At 48.6% G+C, this 20,990-nt stretch overlaps 1 protein-coding gene and 1 non-coding gene across 2 annotated transcripts; one reads left to right on the forward strand and one right to left on the reverse strand.

Moving 5' to 3' along the window:
• Positions 1-1,274: 1,274 nt before the first annotated feature.
• On the reverse strand, positions 1,275-1,346 carry TRNAQ-CUG (transfer RNA glutamine (anticodon CUG)). The gene has a single exon. It is a non-coding gene; the product is annotated as a tRNA-Gln (tRNA).
• A 237-nt stretch (positions 1,347-1,583) lies between these two features.
• Positions 1,584-19,910, forward strand: RAB11A (RAB11A, member RAS oncogene family). The gene is made up of 5 exons (XM_064669268.1): positions 1,584-1,730; positions 9,147-9,342; positions 10,228-10,421; positions 11,376-11,456; positions 18,254-19,910. The coding sequence occupies exons 1-5, from the start codon at positions 1,691-1,693 to the stop codon at positions 18,391-18,393; spliced, it is 651 nt and encodes a 216-aa protein (XP_064525338.1). The 5' UTR covers positions 1,584-1,690; the 3' UTR covers positions 18,394-19,910.
• The last annotated feature ends 1,080 nt before the right edge of the window (positions 19,911-20,990 follow it).

A 20,990-nucleotide genomic window follows, 5' to 3' on the forward strand; every position in this document is an offset into this window, starting at 1 on the left:
TCCAAAGACCACAGAGACCACCTTGCTGCTACACTACCAGAGTGCTCTCTGCTCTGCCAAGGTCTGGCCTTGCAATGCCCTTATGGAAACTGGCACATACAATTATTCCCATGGGACACATGGAACAGAGCCCTGGGGATGTGAAGCCCTGAATGCTTGTTGGGTTCTGTGCCCCTCTAAGAAGCTGGAGGTGCATGATCTGCCTGGGCACGCGGGGGGCTGGTGGCAGGATGTGAGCCTGGACTCCGATGCTCCAATCTCACACTGTGCTCCTGTGGTGGGACACACTGGGCTCACATCTTGCTGTGCCTCCATTATTAATGCTTTGTTTGCCCCTCTCAGAGGCTCTGAGGCAGCGTGAACTATTTATTTTTAAAGGCAGAGGATCACGTTCTGGCTCGTTATCCCTCCAGCAGACGGTAACTGATGCCCAGCGCTGCTGCCGGTGCCCGGGGGTTACTTTGCACGCACAGGAATGATGACACAGCCACTGAGTGCAGCCACGGCAAACACGCTGCTGCTAACGGCAGCCTGGTGGGAAAAGAGCATTTTACAGGGATTTGGTTTAATCATCTGGATGCGAGCGCTATTTTTATCCTCTGCTTTTTAGGTCTCAAGCCTGTGCCAAGGGAAGCTGATGACAGAGCTGGTGTCTCCCGTGGCACAGGGGCACACAGGGGTGACCGGGGCAGTGTAGGCAGTGGGGAAGGGGCCTGTGATTGCAGCCCCTTTACACCTCATGAGCTGAAAGAGCTCTGACACCTCCACCATGAGCTCCATTGTTTTCACGTGCCCTTTTGAGACCAGTTCATAGGAAGGATCTGTGAGACCTGTGGACCTCTTGCCAACCCACCCCAAGCTGCCCTGTGGCTGTGGATGGCTTTGGGGTGAAGTCATTGTCTGTCTGTGGAGGCAGAAGGGCACCCACACTGTGCCCAGGGATGGGCTGGTGGGCACCGGGCAAGAGGTGATGGGAGATGTGGTTGTTACACCTGTGTGTGTGAAGGGGCCTGAGGAGCTCAGAGTGCATGTGGACATCATTTGGGCACAGGAGCCCGTGGAGCTCAGAGTGTGTCTGTGCATCATTTGGGAACAGTCTTGGGGAGCTTGGAGTGTGGCCAGGCATCATTTGGGCACAGGATCCGGGAACTCGGAACGTGCGTATCCATTGTTTGGGAACAGGAACCTGGGGAGCTCGGAGCGTGTCCGTGCATCGTTTGGGCACATGAGGCAGAAAAGAAAAAAAAAAAACGAAGAGCGGGTAGAAAAGTACCAGGTTCCACCGAGATTTGAACTCGGATCGCTGGATTCAGAGTCCAGAGTGCTAACCATTACACCATGGAACCGCTCTGCCACAACTCCCTCCCGGCCGCCCCTAGTGCCTTCCCGCCGCAGCGCATCCCCGCAGTCCCCGCACGGCCGCCGCGGGGGCCGGGCTGTGGCGGGGCCGGGCTGTGGCGGGGCCGGGGGGCTCGGGGCCGGTCGGGACCCCCGCTCGGTGTAACGCGGGCCGGGCACGGCCCCGGCACCGCCCCGGGCGCGGTCGGGCGGCGGCGCCGCTGCCCCGGAAGCGGCCGCGGGCGGGCGGGCGGAGCGCGCAGGGCGGAAGCGCCGCGGCGGCTGCAGGGACGGACCGGCCCCGGCCCCGCTCCCGCTCCGCTCCCGACCCGCCGCCGCCCCGACCCCCGCCATGGGCACCCGCGACGACGAGTACGACTATCTGTTCAAAGGTGAGGCGGCGCGGGGCACTCGGCGCGGGGGGAGCGCCGCGGGCACCGCTCGGGGGTTCCCCCGCGGCCCGGAGTGCCCCGATCGGGCGGGTGTGGGCAGCGGGGCTGTGTCGGTGCCCGGGCGGGGGCAGAGCGGGGGCAGGCGGCGGGCTGGCGAGCAGAGAGCGCCGGGGAGGATGCCCGCGGGTGATAAGGACTCCTCAAGGTTGATAAGGCCCCTCTCCGGCTGTTGAACGGGGCTGCGGAGGGGCTGAGATACGCTCAGCGTTGGTAATGATGCGCTAATTTAATAAAAGAGCGAGATTTGCTGCCTTCTGCGTTCCGAGCCCTTGGCGAGGGGTGAATGTACCTGCTGTTCCACGCCCAGTGATTATGGAACCATAGAATCCTGGAATGGTTTGTGTGGGAAGGGACCTTAAATGCCATCCCGTTCCACCCCCTGCCATGGGCAGGGACGCCTTCCACTATCCCAGGTTGCTCCAGCCTGGCCTGGATCTCCCATCCTGTCCTGGCTGCCAGCAGAGAAGGGCAGGAATTCCTTGTTTCCCAGGGCTGATGTCCCTGCACTCTGCCGTACAGCAGCAAGTTGGGGTAAAACGTTGCAGATTGTAGTTAAATACCTAATTTTCTCTCCCCACAGAGTAAAACGCCACCCCTGCCGTCCAGGTTCATACAGCACGCTGTGTGCAGAAGTGCTGAGGTTTTGGAAGTTCACTGTCCAATTTTTTTAAGCCCTCCTGTAAAAGCAAGCAAAGTCCTGTAAAAAGTACTTGTTTGTCGTGGTGTGGTGTTGCAAATTTGAATTTAGGGTTTAGAGCATTGCTTGTTATGATGTGATGGTGAGAGACCCCGTGCTTGTCATCATGAAGGTAAAGGAAAACATCAGAGTTTTTTTCCTCTGTACCCTTAAGCTTCTGTCATAACTTTGAGTAGTTGTTTTTTGGTTGGTTTTGTTGATTTTTTTTTCGTTTGTTACCTGTTTTATCCAACTGCATGTGGAAAGTGGTATTATTTCTAGCTCTAAATCAGTTATCTGTACTATACTAAAATCAAATCAGGAAGTTCCAGAAGGGCCTTTTTTCTCAGCTTGCAGCACTGGCAAGGGCCTTGATGGGCACTGGTTTAATCACATCCAGCAGCCTTATTGCAGGAACTTGTGTTCAGGTTATCACAACCTTTGAGTTGCTCTCACTTGTTCCTGCAGTTCTGTCAGTGGGCTTGTAATTAATGTTTTAGCTGTGAAAGCCTGAGAATATCAGTGAGTTTTCAGGGAGAGCTCCTATCTTTTATTACACCTACTTCCTTATGTAATTGGGGAATTAAAAAGCTTGGATCCAGTTACAGGGAGAAGTTCAGGGCTGGTTTATTTGATTGCCTCTCCTAAAGCTTTTTCTGTTGAGCCTGGTTCACAGAAACTGTTGGGAGAGCTGGGAATGGTGTGGAAATGCTGTTGTGAAGATGAGCCATTTGGGTTTTGCCCGGCTAAAGTGGACTGCAGGAAGTTGATGCAGTGTCACATAACTGGGATTAATGTGGCAGCTGAAATAACATAAAAATGCAGAGTAATACAAATCCTGGAAACTTCTGTAACTTCCCAGAGGTGATGGTGGTTCTAAACAAGCTGTCACCGCTCTGGAATGATCTTGAAATTATTGCAAGTAGGTCTGTGAACTGAATGTCTCCTTACTAGGCACTGGTCAAAAAGGCAAGGGGTAGGTAAACACTCTTGGAAAAGGAAATGGGAACTCAAGGGGAACGTTAGGTCAGCGTTTGAATTTGAGACATGAGCATCTTGGGAATGGAGTGGAAATGCAGATAGGACAAGCATTTCCATTTTGAAAGGGATATTGTAGAATTAAAACGATGGAGAAAGGCATCAAAATAATCGGAAGAGAGACCTAATGGATTCACAGCCCTTATACTGAAGTGATGTACAACTTGATCAAAATTAGAACAGTGAGTCATTAGGGCAAGTAGGGAAAGTATCTCTGTTTGTCATAATTTCTCTGGATATCTGTAATGCTTCTATTACTGGGCAGCAGGTGAAAGCAGAAGGACAGAGTCCCACAGGTGTATATGCAAATTCTGGAGTGGTGCATTGCCATAAATACTATAAATGAAATCAAAAGCCTGCACAGACTTAGAGAGGAAGAACAGTGTTGGTTGGGGCATTTCAGTGTGATGGTGACAATGGCAAGCCTGAAGGTATTGCTTGTTTGAAGAGGAAGGGCTGGCTGGGACAGAGGTTAGAGTGTTCTGTTACACAGAATGTTTCTTGGACATCAGTTCTTGATGGTCAGACTGTGGGTGTGGGTGCATTGGTCTATCAGGACACTTAATCCAGTAGGGCAGTTCTGGGGTTATGAACATGTTACAAAATACCCTTCTCCTGACTCTATTGCAACACTTCAGCATACAGAAAAGCTTAAGCCTGACTTGAAAAAGACAATTTCTGTTAAATTCTTCTTGTCCAGCTACATGTCTTTGTGTTCTTCCATGCTTTTGGGGTTTGGCTGAGAGCAGCGCCTGCTGTTCCCAGCGCTGCCCTTGAGGAAACACAAGGCCTATAAAGTGCAGTTTGTAGAAGTCTTGCTCTAATTTTAATAGGAGGAAAGTATAATGGCACTATAAGGATATTACTTTATTACTTAATAAATTAACCCTGGCTTAAATACAGGAACTTTTTTATCTTTTTGATCAATGTGCTTGCAGTAGACGAGCAGTTATCAAAGGAACCGTCACTTGTAGGAGAAGTTTTCTGTGGACAAAGCTCAGGAAGGTTATGGCTGCACCTTGAAACCATCTGGAACTCTGGATTTGGGAGCACACTTCTCATTTCTGAGCATGGCTCTGCCTTGTGGTGACATTCAGCTTATTGTTAGGAAAACCTCCAGTTTCAGCTGTCTGCTCCCTACTTTGCATCATATTCATTTCTCCAACTTTTCTCTTTGATATTGAGGAAATGCTCTGAAACTGAACCGACTTATTGGTTTGGGGTTTAGAAAGCCCATTTTTTTTCCCCCTGTGTGTTTAGATAAACGTGTTGGAAAAAGTGGTTTCATGGCAGCTCTCGGTTTGGACAGTGGTTGGAAGCTCTTGGCCTTCACTGCCTTAGATGTGGAGGCAGTTTTGTGCTCTAACAAACCTCCTGGTGTAGCCATTTACTGCAGAGGGGTTTGGAGGTGTTCCCTGTAATATGGACAGGGAACAAACAACCCCGACCCCAGAGGGCCTTTAAGAGGCCAGTTCTCTCTGTGGTAGAAAAGGAGTGAATAAAAGGGGGGCACAGCTGAACAGGGAGATTAACACAAGTCATGACCAAGTTATCACCTGCTGCCTGCAGAGTGTAGAATCAAGTCATCTTATCCATTTTTTCTTTAAACTCCAGCTGAAGTGGGCAGGACAAGGTTCATCAGCAGGTTCTTCTGGGATCATGAAGACATGTCCAAGCTTTTTATTGATATGTCTCTATAGCATAGCTCAGTGCAGAGACAAGTGGTTTTAGCCACTGTAATTCCCTAGTGCTGGTGGTCTTGTCTTAAATCATGTCCTGTGTGACTTGTGTAATAACTTTTATTGTAGACAGCACAAGCCAGTGCTGCTGGACTCTATTTTCAACCTGATTACTTTGTCAGTAGCATATTTCATGAGATAATTAAAGTATTTTCTGAAAATTTTTAAGTAAAAGGTTTAACAGAAATAAAAATTGAGTGAGTGAGCTGGAATGTTGGTGGAAAATTAATAATCCTTCCTCGACATGGTTCTCTAAATTGCTTCTCATGCAGCTTAGGAAATTGAATTCTTATTTTGGTCTTCTACAGAAATAAAACTGGAATTACAGGGTGAAATTTTTACAGTAGTGTGGACTCCATACTCTTTTTTTTTTTTTTTAATTTTTTTTCTCTCCACCAAATGCTTGTATGTTTGTCCTAAACCTTTGGGGTAGCAACTGCTGTAGAAAATCAAATGCATCGATTTTAAGCACATGGTTGCAAGTATTGAACTGTCCCGTCACTAAACCAGTGGCTTGGGGCTGGGAGGTCCCTTCCATGGCTTTCAGGTCTGCCAATACCATCTTCCTTGGCTGTGAAGCTTCCTAAGGTGCTGCTCCTGTGAGGGAAGTGCTGGTCCAAAGCAGGTTATTGATGGATTTCAGGACTGGCTCTTGTGGCTGAACTTGCTAAAACATTTCCTCCAGACCTTCCTCCTTCCAGTGCTGATGTACTGAAGGAATTTGCTGATGAGGCAGGTTGGGACAGGGTCAGTCAGAGTGTGTGCTGGTGATGACTGCAGTCCTCCTGATGAGCTGGGATTCGGGATGTGAGGTTTTATGCCTGGGGACTCATAGGAGTTTGGCAAAGTAAAAGTTTCACAGCTTAAAGCTGAACAATTAGGTCTGACCACAGGCAGACTGAGCCATCGAGGTGAAATGGTCAGGAAAAATAATTCCAGCTCCAGGTATGCCTGGAGTAGAGATGGAAATATTAAAATCCCTTTGTGCATCACAGGGAGATCTCAGAGTGATGTGTGCAGTTCTCGCTGTGTGGGAAAGAAGTGGAAAAACTTATAGGGAAGGTATTTGGGGAAATGGACAATGTGTTTATATGGAACCCTTTGACAAGTTGGCTTGTTTAGCAAATGCAACAAAGCCCAGAAAAGATGTGGTTGCTTTCTGTAAATACCCCAGTGTAAACACCATTGGGAGAGGGCTCTAATAAGCTAATGGATGATGCTGGCACATGGACACCACTAATTTCTCCTGAAAATTAGAAGGCAATTTCTAACCATTAGGAATGAGTTTCTGGAAGAAAAGCCCAATAAAAGGGTGTGTGCAGGAACAATTAGCTTTATCATGGCCTAGATAACGTCATTTCCCTCCCAGAAACTGTTTGCCTGGGGTGGTTAGAATGGGACTTGGCCATCCAGGGTCATTCCTACTGCATTTCTATGCAAGGAATGTAATACCTCAGAGCAGTGTGTAGTATAAAATATCAAAACAAAGTGGTTTGATAAGGAAAGCAAAACTGCAATGAATAACACAATCTGAGTGGCTGTTAAAGCTGTTTCAGTTCATAATTGTATTTAAAGAGTGATACTTGCCCAGACTGGCAGAAATGCAGAAGGTGTGAGGAGTCTGAGGCGCCTGCTGACATTCCAAGCTGTTCTTGTGCCCGTATTCAAGAGGAGCTGCAGTGGCCCAATTAAGCAGAGGAAATAGCTGACTTCAAGGAGGAAAGTATTATTTTCCCCTTTTAATTGGGACACATTAATCTGGTGCTGAAAACCATTCAGAGCATAAGCAGCGTGGGATTCAGAGAAGGTAAGGAAAAAAACCTGGCAGAGGAATCAAAGGGATCCATCTACTAAGTAACTTGAAGGTGGGGTTTGCACTGAACAATAAAAATATGTTTGAGGGGGTACTTAACAGGTATATGATGCATCCTGTTGGGAAAAGGAAATGATGGATGTGGATTGTTTTCCTTGTTCAGAGGAGTTTCTGGCCGCTGCCAGAGCTAGTGCTGGGTGATGCAGGACTGAGGAGCTCACATTTGTGTGTAACACCTCCCAGTGATTACAAACATGATGTCATCTAAAACCATGGCCTAAACCTGCCAAAACAGTGTTGGAGAACTCACTTGCCGGTGGAAGAGGAAAGCCATGGCTGTTTGCCAGGGGTGGTGACACAGTCGGTGCCCTGTCCCCTGCCCCAGGTTTATCATGATTTAGCATCCCCGGTGCCAGCAGAGCTGCTCAGCAGTGTCGGGGCAGCCACACGGAGCAGTGCTGACCTGGCACAGAGGAAAGCACACTCCTATTTGCATTCAGCATGGGTTGCCACCTACCTGCACTTGTGATCTTCATAAACAGAAGTGGTTAACAGAGCCACTCTGCTTTATGCAAGTTCAGAGCTTGGCTGGCCGTGTGCTGAGTCAGCTGGCAGGGGAAGCTGGGAAGATGTTTGTTTTGATGAAGTGTTCTGCACAAGGCCTTTTGAAGCCAATGTTTGCTGCAATTTTCATTTATGGGAGGGAGTTTAAAAGGTGCTGCTCTGCCCTTCCAGTCAGAGCAAAGTCCCATTTGCCAGAATTGCTCTGCATTATTTAAGCAGGAGCTGGTGTGCACAGGGCTGCAGCAGCAGATGGGAGTGTTTGCACTGCTAGACTGAGCTCCACGGGGGGTTTCTCCTGTGATGGAATGTTTTTGGTGCACTCATCGCTCTGTTGCACCACAGAGAACCTTTAACACTGTGTTGTGGTGTCTCAGCTGTTAATAATGTGTGTTACTTAGCAAGTATTTGGTTTTTCCTAAAGCAGCAAAGCCACAACATTTTTTGTGTCACCTGAGCGTGCAGTTTTTTGCTTGGGCTGATATTGATTCACTGCTGAACTTAGTTATCAACCTTTCCTCTCAAGGACTTTATCCTCTTTTTCTTCCCTTCCCCTCACTAATGGTTTGGTACCTTATCTTTGTTAAGGGCAGAAGATCATCCCGAGAGGCTCCTGCTGGGGTGACTCAGGTTGTGAACATGTTTCATCCAATGTCCTGCATCTTGTGACTGAGTTTTAAGTTACACTTAACCTTGCACCTTTCAACCAGCATTACAGGTTATTGCAGTGAATCCTCATGACTGTTTTCCTGAAGGAACTGGACTTTAAACCTTCTCTCACTCTCTTGTCAAGCATAGCTGAATCCCTCCAATTAGTTTGCTTGGCACTGGTGCTGGGATGAGTCAAACTGAGCCAGGGAAGGGTGTGGATGGTGGTTCCAATCCTGAATCCCAGTGATACCCCAGCAGTGTTTTAGAGCAGTTCCAGGCTCTGGCCTGATGTGTCCAGGAGCCACAACAGCAGAGAGGGACTGCAGAAGGGCAGAGAGCTGTGGTTCAGCAAACATTTCAAACTGTCTCTCAGGGTGATGATGGTGGCCTTGGGGTTTTTTTGGTTTGGTTCTTTTTTCCATTCACAGATTTTTCTGTGGTAAAGCAGAGTCTGCTGCTTGCCCTGCGTTTTGAACTTCTTCAGCAAAGCAGATTTCAGTTGTGTGGTTGTGGGGATTTTGGTTTGTTTTTTAGTTCTAATGTTGTTACAAGGATGGGAAATCTAACCAGTCCCCAACTTTTGCAGTCCAGCCTCGTACATTCTTCCTGGAAGAGGAATGTTCTTCCATGCTGGGCAAAGGAGACTGAAATGTAACCAGTAAAAGTCCAGTCTAGTGTCTGTTCAAAATGCTGGTGAATGTGGCAGCTCTGGTTTTCCAGGTTTTCCAACCCTTGGGCAGCAGATCCATGACAAGCGTGGTAGTGTTGCCACTCTTTTCCTTCATGCTTCATTCCCAAAAATAAATGTTTATTGCAGGTGATTGTCAATGCATCATCTGCACCTGGAATCTGATCCTTGTGCTGCTCTTGTCTTGTAGTTGTCCTTATCGGAGACTCCGGGGTAGGCAAGAGCAACCTCCTGTCTCGATTCACTCGCAATGAGTTCAACCTGGAAAGCAAAAGCACCATTGGAGTGGAGTTTGCAACGAGGAGCATTCAAGTGGATGGGAAGACAATAAAGGCTCAGATCTGGGACACTGCAGGGCAGGAGCGGTACCGAGCCATAACCTCAGCGTAAGTGACCCCTGGGTGGCTGGGGAGAAGCTCTGGCTGAGGAGGGGAATTGTGGGCCCTTCCGATTCCTCAGGAGCTGCAAACAGGGGGTGTTTGTGTTTTATCAGGTAATATCCACAGCCTGAGGTGGGAGGAAGGTTAAATATTATTCAGCCCAGAAACCTGATCTAGTGTGTCCCTGTGCAGACTGATTTACTGCTCTGTGCTCTCGTGACACCTAAATGGGGGCGTTTCAAGCCTAGAATTGCAAGAGCTTTGAGAGACTCATTTCAGTGCAAGTGAATGATAAAGTAATATCGGTGTTCCTGGAGGTTTTATCAGTGGTAACCTAAGAGCAGAAACCCTCCTGTAGCAGCCAGGAAAGCCAGGAAAGACTGCTCACTTTGTGTGTGCTTGTTTAATTGGAAAAAAACAGCATAGCAAAAGCTGGATTTCAGTAGAGCTGGAGGGAGTTGTGAGGTGAGAGAACACAGCCTGTTTCTTTTTGAGTGCATTACTGTGCCTCTCGGGCCCTAAAGTGGCCTTTTGTGAAGGGAGTAGATCACGTTGACATTTTTATGATCCAGTGAGTCATTCAGTCTCTTTATCACTCTGGGCCGTGCCCGTGCTGCACCCACGGCGATGGGTGGGGGACACTTCACAGGGGTGGATCAGGGGTGGAAGGTGACTGACTCCAGAGTTCCATTTTTGGGATGGAGGGTTCTCCCCACAAACATGGGGTTTGAGGCTCTGAGCTGTCCTGGCTGCTCTGCTGGTCCTGTGCTGTAACCTCGTCTGGCTGCTCCGCTTCCCTGGGTATCTTTGTGCAGCTCAATAACAGCTATTTCCCAGTAACCTGCCGCTTCTAATCCCGCTGACGTCGCTCTCCCACCCTTCTCCCCTCAGGTACTACCGCGGGGCCGTGGGGGCACTGCTGGTGTACGACATCGCCAAGCACCTGACCTACGAGAACGTGGAGCGGTGGCTGAAGGAGCTGCGGGACCACGCGGACAGCAACATCGTCATCATGCTCGTGGGCAACAAGAGCGACCTGCGCCACCTCCGGGCCGTCCCCACGGACGAGGCCAGAGCCTTCGCGGGTGGGTGAGCTCAGAGTCACGTCCCAGTGCTGGCTGGGGATCTGCCTGCCCGCCCCTGGACGTGTCAGTCTGCTGGTGGGAGGGAAGAACTGCTGCTGGCCGTGTCCCTCGGTGTCACACGGCTAATTCAGGCCGAAAGGAGACCCTGTAGAACATGCATGTCATTTCAAGAATCAGCCAGAGGCACTTGGTAATTTTAAACCAGTTATTCTCTTGCCTGTGCACTGCTTCTCCCACAGAAACTGTGCCTGTGGCTGTAGGTTTGAGTGAGTTGTGTGGTGGCAGCTTTGCCCCTGTGTCTTGCCTTCAGTGCCCCAGCTGATCTGCAGCCCCACACAGGTACCGTGGCTGAAGAGACTGTCATTAAACTGGCTTTGTGACTCTTGTTGCACAGTTAAGGTCTGTGAACAATAATTCTAGTTTCTGTAAATCTTGCCTTGTTTTAGGGCCAGTTTCTTTTCATCCAGGAGTGTAGCTGGATTTCTTATATTAAGGCTTGCTGTAGCTGCAGTGGCAGAGTTTCTGGCCAGTGAGGATTCCTGCCTGCAGCTGGAGGAGTGTCATTTCCCTCTCTGTTCAATAAGCTGCTGTGACATACTAGGTGGGAGGTAGAGAAACTTGATGAGGTTAAAGAAAATCCAGGAAACTTCCTCATACAATTCTTGAAACTGTAACAGATTCTCCCTTTCAGGAGAGCAGGAAGTTGTGCCTTAAAGTAACACAGCACTGGGCTGATCCCTGTCCTTGGGGATGGGTGTAAATTCCATTGTTGGTGTTGGGTGGTATCACTTTCAGATCACCTGAAGGGGAAAACCCCACAACATGTTATACTTTCTCTTGATACCCGTGTGTCTCATCGGGAACACTACAAATATGATTTGGCACAGAAGCTTTTCCAGATGGGAAGCAGATGTATGATATACCTCTCTAATTATAGTATTTCTGTCCACACAGAGAAGAATGGTTTGTCATTTATTGAGACGTCTGCTTTAGACTCTACAAATGTGGAAGCAGCTTTCCAGACTATTCTGACAGGTGAGTCATCCAGTGCTTTGTGTTTCAAGGGGGAAGGGCAGAAGGCTGCTCAGATATGATGCAAATGGGGCTTTCTTTGCCTATAAAGTGTTTAAAAATTTTGCTATTCAATCATTCTTCATTAGCCCTAAGATTTGGAGTCCAGTTTCAAAGTGTCACAGTTGAAGGGCCAGCCTTGAACTCGGGAATGAATCCTCGCTCACTTTGATCTGCCCCAGGTTTCTGGTCAGCCTGGTTTGTGTTTCAGCTTCCATCTCCCATTACAAGGAGTGCCCACAGGAGGGAATTGTCTCATGCAGGCATCAAGTTAGAACAACCATTGTTTATCAAAGGAGAAGTCAATTTAGTTTGGCTCCATCTTTAATGGTGCCCACAGCAGTTGCCAAGGGAGAAGGGATGAAAGAGCAGAGATCCTTCCTTGGAGACACAGTGACTCCTGAGCTGCAGGGAAGTTGCTGTCATTGCATTTAATAGTCCTGCCTGGACTTCTGGCCTGTGGGACATGTGACAGCAGTGAGTGCTGCATTTTTTATGCTCTGTGGACAAAGTACTTCCTTTTTGTTTAAAGCCTTGTTTAGATAGGCAAAACTTGTTAAGACTGAGACACTCAACTACAACAATGTGGGGGACCTTAATTTAACCCTGGCTTATAAAGGCTGGGGTAGGAATTCACAAATTGGTGTGGAAATCACTGGCTGTCACAGGACTTTTGTGTTGCCCCCTGTCAGCTGTAGCCAGGGCACAGTGGGACACAGTGGCCTGTGTGGTTTTGGAGCTTTCATCATTCCCAGCTTTGGCAAACACACCTCTAAATCTCTGGTCTGAGCTTTCAAACATCTGAGGCACTCCTCTGGTTGTGACTCTGTTCTAGGTGTGCCAGGCAGTCTCCCTGTTTTCTCTGAGTGCCTCCAACATGTTTTCCAGTTGCAAATTTAAACTCCCTCTTTCCCAATGTAGCATGTGCCAGGATACATGATCTGCTTGGTATGAGCAGTGGCCCCACTTCTGAACTATAACTGTGTGTCTGTTAATCAGATCTTGTTGCTGTGACGTTGGCACCTTGCTAGATTTGAATTTGTTTTCCTCTTTGCCAGCTAATTCAGACATTCTTTTAAAAACACACCAAGAAGGACTTGGTAGTCATACTGGAAAATACAGTGAGGATCAAGCTAGAAAGTTATTTATTGCAGTAAAAATATAAAGTCTGTAGCATTTCTTCAGTTGTTTGAAATGCTTTATGGACAGCTTAGCACTGGAGATAGATGTTAGGCTGCTGGGGTATTAGCTGCCTGTGTCCATCTGTTTCTTGTCTTATCCTTGGTTGTAAGAAGCCTCTAACAGTTCTGATTCTATTGTGTTTTTGCAGTGGGTTCCTAAGTGCTCCTGTGCAGACACCAGCTAAAAGTGTAGATGAATAAAGAACTTTTTTTTTCCTCTTTAGTTAAGCCACATGGTTCCCTTTTAACTTCAGCGTAGTCATTTGTTTGTTATTCAGTGTTGCACAAATTGAAAAGACAAAGAGAGAAGTTCTGTGAGCTTATACATTGACTCCCTACATGACTAACTGCCATCAGAGGGTGGATGACTAAGGAGTGGCTGAGTGCAGTGCTCTTGGGATGCCTGCTGCATTTCCTGTTTTCTTCACCTGCCTAAAGGCAGTCCTGTCAAAAATGCACATGGATTTTTCAGGAGAAGGACATTGCTCACTTATAACTGCTAAACCTGAGGCTTCTTCCTTCGGGCCTGTGTCCTTGGTGTCCCTTCTCTCAGGAGCACCCAGGCTTTGAGGTCAGATTCTGGCCAGATGTGCTGTGTGTCATGTAGAACAAACAGCCTTGCTGCTTCTCCTGCTTGCAGAGGGGATTGGGGCTCTCAGATGCAGGTTAGTTAATTAACGTTCATACACCAGCACTAATAAAACAACATGAAGTATATCAGGCAGTGTTTGTTCCCTCCCAAGGCTGTCACAGCCAGTATAAACTGGTCCCCTCGCTGTCCCCATCTGCTGTTGGACCATTATGTTCTCTGAGTGATGCTGAGGAGGTGGAAAGTTCCCTGTGTGCCCTGGGCTGCTGCTGCTTCCCTCAGAGCTGTGTGATGCTCAGAGGATGCGCTGCTGTTGCCATGGGGAGCAGTTCACCTCTTGGCCACAGCCTGGGCTGTGCTTTCTCTCCCCTCACATGCTTCCAGCAGTACCTTTTATTCCAGAAATTAGTTTGGATTCTAATTGGTGAAGGTTTGATTTTTTTCCCCCTGGTTTAATATTTCTGTGAGCAGAGTGGTCTGTAATGGGTAAGCAAGTGATTAAAACTTGCTCTCAGAGGACTCTGACAGATTGCCAAGGCTGTTGCTTTTCCATGGATGTCAGAGTGCCCTGCATGTTGCTGTGACAGTGTTTAGGGCACAGAGCTCTTGGGCCTGTGGACAGGATCCTTGTTCAGGAGGGGTCAGATCAACTGTGCTGGAAAAAACACTTGTGATTAGTGGGCATGTGGCTCTCTCCAGACAGGAGCTGCTGTTCCAGGGAGATAAAGATGAAGTAAATGGTGCCTTAGCAGCAGGTCGGCTCCATCTGGGCTGTGACTGTTCTGCCAATAAACTCCTCGATAACACTTCACAGCTGCCTTTAGCTGTTAATGGCTCACTCTGAAGGAAAGAGGGGAGCAGTCATCTGAGGAATGTGGTTTTTGGAGTCACCCTGCAGGATCATGGATGGTGTGTTGGCAGGGCAGCCTCCCAGCACAGTGCCTGTCCCCTGGAGAAGGACGTTGGCAAAGCCAGCAGGCAGTGCCAGCGGCTGGAGCAGAGGTGTCTGACAGGAGGGGCAGGATGTGCTGCTGCACCAGCTCTGCTGGAATTTGCAGTGCTGGGAGCTGCTCCACAGACACCCCAGGCTGCTCCAGAGCCTTCCTCCCAGCTCCTGAGATCTCTCCTCAACAGGTTGTCGTGGCCAAGGTCTGCAGCAACCCCCTTTTCTTTCCAGCCCTCCTGAAGCTGTTCTGGTTGGGGCACTACTGGAAACTTGTGAGAGTTCTTCCCCTGGAGGTGTAGAAGGGTCCATGTTAAATTTACCCATGCCTGGATTTTCAGATTAAGCCACTTTGAATGGCTTTGGCCAAGGGAAATATGAGTCCATTTTGTAGTTAGCACAGCCTGAGTATGTGATCTGTTGCTACAGGTGGAAGAAGGGATAAAAGCTCTTCTTCCCTCTCCCAGTATTAGAGAGAACTTTTAGAGGGGTTATATTGTACATTTAGTGGGCTTCCTAGAGGGGCCTCTGGTGGTCTAGTGGTTAGAGTGCAGGACTCGCACCGCTGCGACCCGGGTTCAATTCCCGGCCCCCCGGGCAGTTGGAGCTCGTCAGCCTTGTATGGCAATCCAGCTACGTCCTGGGGACCTCACTGCCACTGTCCAAGCTTTGCTCGGCCCCGGCAGATGAACCTCAGGATTAAAGGGTGGGCTCAGTTCAGCGCACGCTGTGTCTCACCTAAAAAAATCCACTGCGCAGGCTCGAAGGGTTTATGACCTTTCCCAAATCTTCGCTTGCGAAGACTGGCCATTATATAGTGGGCTTCCTGTCCTGCTGTGGATTCCACAGGAGGTTTTGGGGACCTTTCCTGTCTGTGGCTTAGAGTAGTGGTCCCTATCCAAATTCTTCTGTTCCAAGATGTCTGGCCTGCAAGGGCTGATTGTTGTGCACACAAAGCTGCTTTGTATCATCTGGCAAATAGGAGAGACTGGTATTATGATCCCAGCCACTCTGAGCATTCACAGCAGGATAAAGCATCCTTAAAGTAAACTGGAGTCTGCCTGGCTCTGTGCTGTCTCTGTTCCCATACTGCATTCTGCTGTGGTTTCATCTCTAAGGAATCCCATCACCAAGGAAACAACATCAGAGAATTAACATCAAAAAATCGAGGGATTTCCTCTTTTGTTTTCTCTGTACACCTGAAAAGGAATGAAACCCCAGTGCAGGCTGAGCAGCCAAGGACTGGCCTAGGCAGCAACATCCCTTTTTCTCAGCTCTCACAGTGCAAGGCCTGTCTCTCACAGTCCCCCATTATGCAGTGGTGCATTCTGCTGAATAATAAGGTCTCATTCAGTCACTGAGCAGAGCCCAAAGTGCTGTGGCTTCATTAAAAACCTCACATCTTCATTAGGCCTGCACACAGTTCCACTGGAGGCTTTGCTGCTGGGCATTTTGCCCCAGTGAGAGCAGCTTTGGGCTGTTCCCCCTCCCCTGTCACAGCAGCACAGCTCTGTGTGGTGACAGTGCAGCTCCCCCAGGGAAAGGCAGGGTTTGGTATCTGGGCTGTGGCTGCACCCAGTTTGCACTGCAGAGGAGGGAGAAGCAGCAGGGAGCAACAAACTTGGGAGTGCTGGAAGGGGTTTCACTGGCAGGGCTGCTGGGCAGACTGTGGAAGTGGGAATTATGGGAATATATTCCCAGAGTCAGAAGGGACAGAGCCTTTGTCAATAATGGAACTGGTGCTGTTAAGATTGTTTTTAGGGCTTTGGGGCTGTTTGCTGAAGATCTTTGCTGTCAGATGAGGGTGTTACACAGTGCCCCTGTGTGAGTCCTGGCTTACAGGGTGGAGGAAGTGTGTGACAGCTCTTGTAGGGACTTGCATGAACTTGTTCAGGAAGTTCTCTGGGAAACTGAGAATGGCTGCTGCTGGAGGTGCTACTGGAGAGTTCCCAGTAACAAAGGTGGCAAGAGGCTTTTCCTGTTGATTCAGAAAGGCCATTGTTCTGCTCCTGGAGGTGAACTGGCTGTCAGCCCTGAGCCGGGGCAGGGCAGTGGAGCACAAGGCTTGTCCCGAGGAATTCGGAGCAGATCCAGCTGTGCTCCTCCCACCTCACACACAGGCTCTCCAGGGCCAAGCTGATCCTTATCTGCTGGTTCCCACAACGGGCTGCAGGGGACTTTAAAGGTCTGTTTTTGTGGGGGTCACTTAACTTGAGAATTGTTTGGCTCTTTGTTGGAAAGAAGAGTGAGCTCCAGGAAGGGTGATACCAGAAAATCCTCCTGCCTGTGCAGCTCCTGTTTGGTTGCCTCAGTGACTCGATCTGTACTGAATGCATGTGTAAAATCCACTTTTCTGAACAGTTTGTCTGAGTCTGAGGTGTCAGTTTGGAGGCCCAGTTCTTCCCAAGGTAGATGTTACCTGTGCAGTCCATAAATCCAGCACGGTGTCTGAGAGATGTCCATTTTGCCAGCAGTCCCATGGATGTGTGCAGCCCTGCTCCTGCTCTTCCTGGGAGCACTTGGCCTCTGTGCTGGCAGCTTAAATTAGTGCAGGCTTGTTGCCTCAGGGGGACAGCTTTCAAGCCTGGCTTGTCAGGGACCCTGTTCAGCTCCTCAGTGCCATCTCATCCCATCACAGGCACTCAGCTGTGTGAGGATCTCTCAGCACAAGGCTGCTCCACTTCAGAAATGATGTCAGGATGTGCACTAAGCAGCAGCTCATCAAAATTCCCAACAAAGGCTACTCACTAATGGCAAATTCCTGATGGAAGTGCCGTGTCTTGGTTTGGGATCAGGTGATGTGTGTGTTTGGACAGTCATTATCCAGCTGATATGAGACTCCAAACCCCCAAAAGAACTCGGACCTTCGCTTTGTTTTGCCAGAGCTGCTCATGAGCTGGGCTCTTCCTGCTTTGCTGTGCAGGAGGGAAGTGCAGACACCCTGTCTGTGGCAGCCTGGGCTTCTCTGGAACCTTCTGACAGGGCATGGAACGTGGAAACAGGGTGTGGGCACAGCCCCCTGCTCTGGGGGCTCTGCTGCTGGCACTGCTGGTGTGTTTGTTGCCAGCACACTTTTCTCTGTGAAAAGGCAGAAGATGGGATGTTGTCATGCCAGGGTTGGCTTTTTGCTGGATTTGAAACACTTCCAATCTTGTTGTAAAGCTGACCTTTAGCAAGCTTTTATTTTTTTTTAAACTTTAATGGTTTTCAAACTCAAATTTGCAAGTGAGTTCCCCACGTTCTATTTTTGGTGTGCTTTATTTCCTTTCTGGGGGTGAAGTGCTACACATGCTCTACTCTTTCTCTGTGCAGCTGAAGTGAGTGTTGCTGTAGCTGCTCTGAGTTTCTGTGCAGCATCACTGTCCCAGGATGTGGGACATCCTGGAACAGTGGATGGGAACTGGGCAGGGCTCTCTGCAAGTGCTGGGAAGGCACAGGGGTTTAACCTGTGCTCCCTGAGTTCAGAATCTCTTTGTTTGGAGCCCACTTTTCTTACACAGCACATTTTGTAAAGGCTTTATGTGCTGCTTAAGGGGCTCAGTCTCCCCTTTTGAGCCTTAATCAACCTTTTCTGAAGATTTAGAACTGTTGGGATGGTAGACAAGGTGTTGTACGTGATGGGTGTGCTGAGAGAGAAGGAATTGCCCCTGCAGTCCTATCAGGGAGAGGAATCTGGAGTGGTTCCCTTTAATCCTGCTGTTGTCTGTGGATACCTGAGCAAACATGTGACTCCCATCCACAGAGTCCTAAGGACCTTCAGAAGAAATGGATGCTCACACAGTTCCTGATTTCTAGCAAAGGGATTTGTGAATTCTGTCCATTCACTAACTCTTATCTCAAGGCAAGCAAAACAGCTGTTAAAGTAATTTCTTTTGCAAGAATACATTTTATTTTCTGAACCTAGAAAGCACCGCAGTTGAACCTGTTGTGAAAGCTTCTTTGTGTTACCTGTGTCATCCCAGAGCTCTGCCTGGTTCCCCCCAGGTGTAAGTGCTGGATGGCATCGTGCTGGTGTGCTCATAATGATCAGCTCCTTCTCACCCTGCAGAGATCTATCGCATTGTCTCCCAGAAGCAAATGTCCGACAGACGTGAGAACGATATGTCTCCAAGCAACAACGTGGTTCCCATCCACGTCCCCCCCACCACTGAAAACAAACCAAAGATGCAGTGCTGTCAGAATATATAAATTGTCCATTCTTTCCTAAAAGGCTGTGTATATTCCCCAGGTCCAAGATTTAAATATATTTGTAATTCTCGTGGTTCCATTCTTGTGTTTAGTCACTGCTTATTCCTTCTGAATTTCTCCATGTCTTAAAACACTTTGATTTCAGTGTTTATCAGTCTCTTTCTTGGATGTGGCTGCAGTATTTTCCCAACGCCGACTTGTCGGTTTGGGGTCAGTAAATTGTTTGGAACTCAACTGATCTCTTCCCAACATGATGCCCATTAGTCAGAGCACAGGAACCTTTAGTGAGCACTTGAATTCGTTGTTCTGCTCCTCACAAAGCAATTACTGTCAGGTAAACGAGGAAAGTATCTCTGGGCAGGATAATCTTTCCTTGTCTGAAGGTGTTGCATCTGCACCTAAAGCTTGGCCAAGTGCCCGTTGCTCTGAAGTGCAATTTTAATGTAAGTTAAATGTTTTTGGCTGCTTCTTCAGGTTGTCAAGTGAAGTTTTGTAGAGTATTATGGGGGAGAAAAGAGAATTTCTCGAGAACAAGCAGCAGGTTCTGGCAACCTGTGACTGAGGTGCTGTGGTTTGGCACCTGCTGCAGAGGAGGTTGATGTGAGGCAGAGCTGGGGCTGCACTGAGGGGCCCTTTGTGAGGGAGCTGCATCCCTGGGGAAGGGTCACTCCAACCCTGGAGCTTGCAGCCCGTTTTTGTGCTGCCTGAGGTTTGGCCCCCACAGTGCTGGTGGTATCAGGATTTGAGGATGCCTTTTTTTTTTTCATGGGACACAGACTTGAAGGGTGTTGTCACATATTACGTATCACACCTGTTAATGCATGCCACTTATATTAATATATTCGAATGCTTGAGTTGACGAATCAACAACTTCAACTACCTAGCCTTAGTTTTCAGTTCTGTTTGATCCAGTATTTTTAAATTATTCCAGTGGTTTGCTGTCTGCTCTTGAACAAAACCATCTGGAGTAGTTTTCCTGCTGTCTGTCGCTCCCTACAAACCCTCAGTCGGATTTGCTTGTTCAGGGATACATGAACTGTGCCTTCTGTCACTGCACATCCCTCTCTGCTATTCCTAAACATGCCAACCCTGGCACTGGGGCTATGGGCACTGCATTCCTACACTATTTAGAGGAACTGTTTGTTGTGTAAATGCCTGCAGTTATTTATACAATTACAGGGAAGTAATGGATTGTGGGGGATGTTTCTCAAACTCTGATACGACCCGTGTGGAACATCCAAAATCTGGTTGGCACTTCCAGCTGTGTTCCATCCCAACCCTCCTGTCTCGCGGTGCTCATGACGTGTGAGGCACACGGAAGGCATTGCTGTAGTCGGTCACTTCTTGTTTTTTACTCCATTTCTCCTCCTGGTATTAGTTCTGGAGATGCTCCTTTGATCTGTTTGTAAATTACTTTGTATTTTATGCATGTACTGTACTTTGATTCATTATTTTTTTAGATTGATTTAAAATATATTCATCCATGATTCTAATAAAGAATTACAGGGGACGACTCACTGTGGTGTTGGGTGCACTTTTTGGGAGGACTGGGATTTGACATGAAGGTTTTTCCTTACTGGAAGCTGATGAGCTTCTTGGAGCAGGCAGTGAGAAGACACTAAAGTGGAAGTGCCCCTGGAAAAGGACCTGGAAGGGTCGTGTAACACAGTTGTCTTCCCTCAGAGCAGGTCTGCAGCTTTCTGGGGCTGCTGCAGTTCAGAGCCAGGGCAGTTTGGCAGCTCCAGGGAGCTTTTACACTCAGGAATTCTGTGGGTTCACTCCAGTCAAACCTCTGAATAGCTTTTACAAACCTGGGTTTTTTTCCCACGTTGCCATGAGAAAGAAAATCCTGTGGGATACAAATGGCTCCTTCTGCAGGAAAGGATGAAAGCTTGGGATCCCGCTGGGGTGTCCTGGTGAAGTGGTGCCAGGAGCACCCACAGAGCACGTGGGGCAGTGCCAGTGGCTCTGGAGACTGAGGCAGTTTGGGACTGAGGATGAGGAGTGAGCCTGGTCCTGGATTACTGTGGGAGCTGTTCTTGCAGCACCTTCTCTGCCCAGACTGGAGCATGTTTTGGAATTAACCGATTCCCTGCAGCAGCCAAGCTCTAAATTTGTCATCTGGAAATGCAGGATAAGTTTCACTCCACTTCCTTTTCTCATTCCTGTTAGCAGGTGACTGGACTCAGCTGTCACATCAGGTCCGGATTTCGTGTGGTTTTAGGCAAAACTCTTCCTCCTGCAGCAGCTGGAATTGCAGCACAGCCAGTGGGAGCAGAAACCCCTGTGGGAGGCTGAGACTTCTAAAGCAAAATCCAGTGGTGTATGTACAGAGAAGGAACCTCCTACCTGGGAAAGCCTTTGCCTCCTGTTCCCGGGGTCTGTGCTGTGCTTCCCTGGGCTGTGGCCTGGGCTGGGTGACACTCCAGGGGCAGGAAGGTGCTTCCCAAAGTGCTTTGGGAGAGACAATGCAAGACATTATTCCATCTGAGTGCTGACCCAAGGGGGGACTGTTCCTGTTTGGCTGCTGATTAATCATTCTGCTCCATAATTGGCATTACTTGTGTACTGAAGTGTCTCTTCCTTGCTAATGGGAG

This window comes from Pseudopipra pipra, chromosome 12, assembly GCF_036250125.1.
Source record: "Pseudopipra pipra isolate bDixPip1 chromosome 12, bDixPip1.hap1, whole genome shotgun sequence".
Classification (NCBI taxonomy): Eukaryota; Metazoa; Chordata; class Aves; order Passeriformes; family Pipridae; genus Pseudopipra; species Pseudopipra pipra.